The 3,480-nt window shown below is 34.4% G+C and overlaps 1 protein-coding gene across 1 annotated transcript in view; it reads right to left on the bottom strand.

The window, feature by feature from the left end:
• The window catches only part of LOC125024979 (tensin-like), a 673,585-nt gene continuing 670,105 nt past the window's right edge, over window positions 1-3,480 (bottom strand). The window contains 4 exon segments of the mRNA XM_047612792.1: window positions 1-1,739; window positions 1,870-2,311; window positions 2,441-2,659; window positions 2,835-3,055. Coding sequence (XP_047468748.1) covers window positions 1,583-1,739; window positions 1,870-2,311; window positions 2,441-2,659; window positions 2,835-3,055 — 1,039 coding nt within the window. The 3' untranslated portion in view covers window positions 1-1,582.

The following is a 3,480-nucleotide window of genomic DNA, read 5'->3' as shown; positions in this document are numbered from 1 at the left end:
TTTGAAACAGTTCTTTATTTTTGGAAGAAGCTTGAAGAGGTCATTTACATGAGTTAAGAAGCACCTTATAAGTGTTAAAGGAACTACCTGCTTCCTTATTAGTGCAGCCAGGCCTCTTACCTGCTCTACCTCATCTGGCAAATACAAATGTCTAATTAGGACTAGTAATTACTTAATAAATAGAAGTGTAAATGTACCACAACAATTTGGTATTCATACACTCCTTGATAGTGAACCTGGTCTAGCTTTACAAATCTTGACTTTACTGTGTATTGTGCAGCTTGGATATTTATTACCCATCAAGTGGAAGTTACAATATGGAAGTATGATTTACAATATTTAAAATTGATAAAAGTTTTTTTTTTTATAACTATCATTCAAACATATGGACATTATGTACATAACATTAGAACATTGACTGACACAGTCATGTGTTTTCAGTTACTTGAGACTGCCAATACAAAGGATAAACTATATTAAGAGTCACTAAATACAAAATTTACAGTCAAATTTCACTGGGGTAAGTAATCTTAGATTTACGCACACTATAAATGCAGATTTACATTAAATACAAATAATACATATATTTGTAAATGTGTTAATTAAACTAATATTCAAGTGTTTTTGGAGCTTCAATCATTTGCATATTGATTCAGAAGTGCATAATATAAGCAAGACTTAACAGTCATTAATGCATATCCTAGATAAGAAATATATTTCAAACATTAATGAAATAGGGAATCAGCTCATATATTAAAATCTGCCTAGAGTAATTATTAAAGTATATTTATATTCTAGGTTAGGTAACCTATGCAACACACATGGAAAGCAAAAAATAAAAATTAAATAAAAAACAATGGGACAACATTTTTCTGATTTGATTGCAGAACACATGGATTGTGTAAAATGAGTACATGATACATGGTGCTGAATAAAACAACATTGCTGAGAAAACATTTTCCTAATATGCTTCACATGCTCTGATCATTTTTTAAAATGATCCCAGTTTAATGTCTTTCATGCTTCTAATAAGTAAAATGAGGTTTTACGGAAAAACCTTGACTCATTTCATAACTGGTTTCCCACTTAACGAGGCTACGCAATGCAAAATGTTTATTTATTTATTTATTTCCGATGAAAACTTGCATAAATGTATATCACAACTGCTAGACCTCATGTCATGACATTTCTTTTTAGTCTAGAAATCCTCCAGAAAGTCCATCATTACCCACTAGTATAAATTATGATAACAATCCCTGATTTCTCCCATAAAGAATGTTCTACTTTGTCAAATACATGATTTCTACTATCATCATATTTTAGAGGTCATCATGGAGCATGTTCTTAAAAACTATACATCAGTCTTTATGTAGAATTGCCTATCAATGAGCCCTACACTTTTATATCTGCATTACTATAAAAGTTCCCTAACTTCACTTTGTATATAAAACAACCTATTTTGTTACCTAATTTACCCCTATTAAGCCTCTCTGTTATCAGTAAAGTCATTAAGAGCTATGTGAGATTGTTCAGAATATTCACACTAGATGAACTGCTGCTAATGTTCACTTGTTCAGTTGATTTACACAAGATTCGGTCTGCTTACACTTGTCATCATTACTTTTGTTACAAAGTTGCAGATTGCTGTTGCAGGCTGTTCAGGTTCAAGTTCTGCCAAGATGTGGCACTGGTTTTCTGTTCTACTGGCTCCCTTCTTAGCTACAAAGCCAAACACTCGGCTGAAAGAAGAAAGGTATATATTGTGAAATAAACCAAAAATGTGGTGTAACTGAAGGAATAAGTTTTTTTTTTTTATATTATTATTATCTCTCTCCATAATTGTGTAATGAAAATAGAAAAGTATCTTACTGTGAGCCAACTGGAACTCCTTCTTCATTCTTCTGCGCCCATCGTCGATCATCAGGATCTAGACCACAGTGGGAAATGGTGTTCACTGGGTAGTGACGGCGGAAGAACAGTTTTCTTTCATTGTCTGTCAGTGTGATGCCTTGTGCAGAAACCTTGAAGTGCACAACAGTTGGAGTTATCTTGGCTGCAAGCATCAGACTGACTGCACGCTTTACTGCTTGTGGGCCAGTCAGGCTTTCCGTGTCTGCAGTATGGAGATACATCACATTGCATGCTGCTCCTTGTTGCAAGAGTTGTGAAGTGGAGCTGGAGCTTCCACTTGTACTGACACTGCTATCCACAGAATCAGGAGCACCTGCTGGGTCACGCTCAGGTAGCACCAAGCGACACGGCAGAGCCAGAGCCGTAATCGAATGTTGATACACCAATGCAGAGAGAGAACCTATATGGTAAAACAGAATTTGAAGTGAGATTAGAGCCTCCAAGTTATGACAGGATAATTCAAAATATGCAATAACAATAATCCGAAAAATGCTAAAATACTGCCAAGAGTAAACATTAGAACACTAACCAAAAACTGGTTCGTTGGCGCAGCCTTTGAGTCGGACTCCTCTTGAAGTTGGCTCAATAAGGAAATGTCTTACTAATTCACTAGCTGGGTCACTAGATTTACTTGTGACATTTGGAGGTGGAGTAGAAACTTTTAAGGCCAAACCAAAAGCTCCTGGGAATGAGTTGGAATCTCGGACAACAAACGTTCCTGGAGCTTTGTCCTTGAGCATAGTGATTGCTAGGTTGAGGAAAAATTATAGTGTTTTAAAACTTTTGGTATCTGTATAATATTGAAGTGCTTAGGTCTAGAATATCACAATAAAAATTTTATACTGTATTCATAATGTCAATAACACTATATGTATAAGTATGTTTAAGGGAAGACTATTGTATATAATAATTAAAATATTTACCTTCATCTCTTGTTATAGTAGGTTTATACCAGAATTTTGAGATGTCTTTAACAAACTTGGGATGCGATGAAATGACCTCTGATGACTCATTCAATGAAGTGAGTGATGAGCGACGAGACTGACTGTGGTAGAGGGAAGGAGCTGGACTGGAATGCCCATTTAACTCCTGCCGCAGCGTTTGAGATGTGGCAGGTGATGGGCTTCTTACTCCCATTTCTTTGCTGTTTTATCATTGAGAGGAAAAGAAAATGATACATAAACATGATTGGCAAGACAGAAAAAGAAAGGAAAATAAAAGTGTGATAATAGTTACATAGCCTTTCCAAATATATTATGAAGACACAGCTCAAAATTTCTTAAGCTTGATAAATTACTAACCACATGTTACTACTATAATAAGTGTCTATTAGCATGATACTTATTAAAAGCAAGCAGGAAAAGCTTGTAAACTTAACTGAAATAATAATTCTTAATTGTAATAAATAAATAATTTACACTGAAACATCTTCATTGCCAAAGAACCCATATAAATTATGGATAATTAATCTTATAGCAGCATCTTCTAATCATAATACAGTATCAGTCAATTTTTCAGTGTGGTTACTAATGGTAGCATGCAACCTTTTTTAAAATTTTTGTAAACCAT

This window comes from Penaeus chinensis, chromosome 4 (genome assembly GCF_019202785.1).
Source record: "Penaeus chinensis breed Huanghai No. 1 chromosome 4, ASM1920278v2, whole genome shotgun sequence".
Taxonomy (NCBI): Eukaryota; Metazoa; Arthropoda; class Malacostraca; order Decapoda; family Penaeidae; genus Penaeus; species Penaeus chinensis.
The sequence above is the reverse complement of the archived record's forward strand: the minus strand, read 5'-3'. Positions and strand labels throughout refer to the sequence as shown.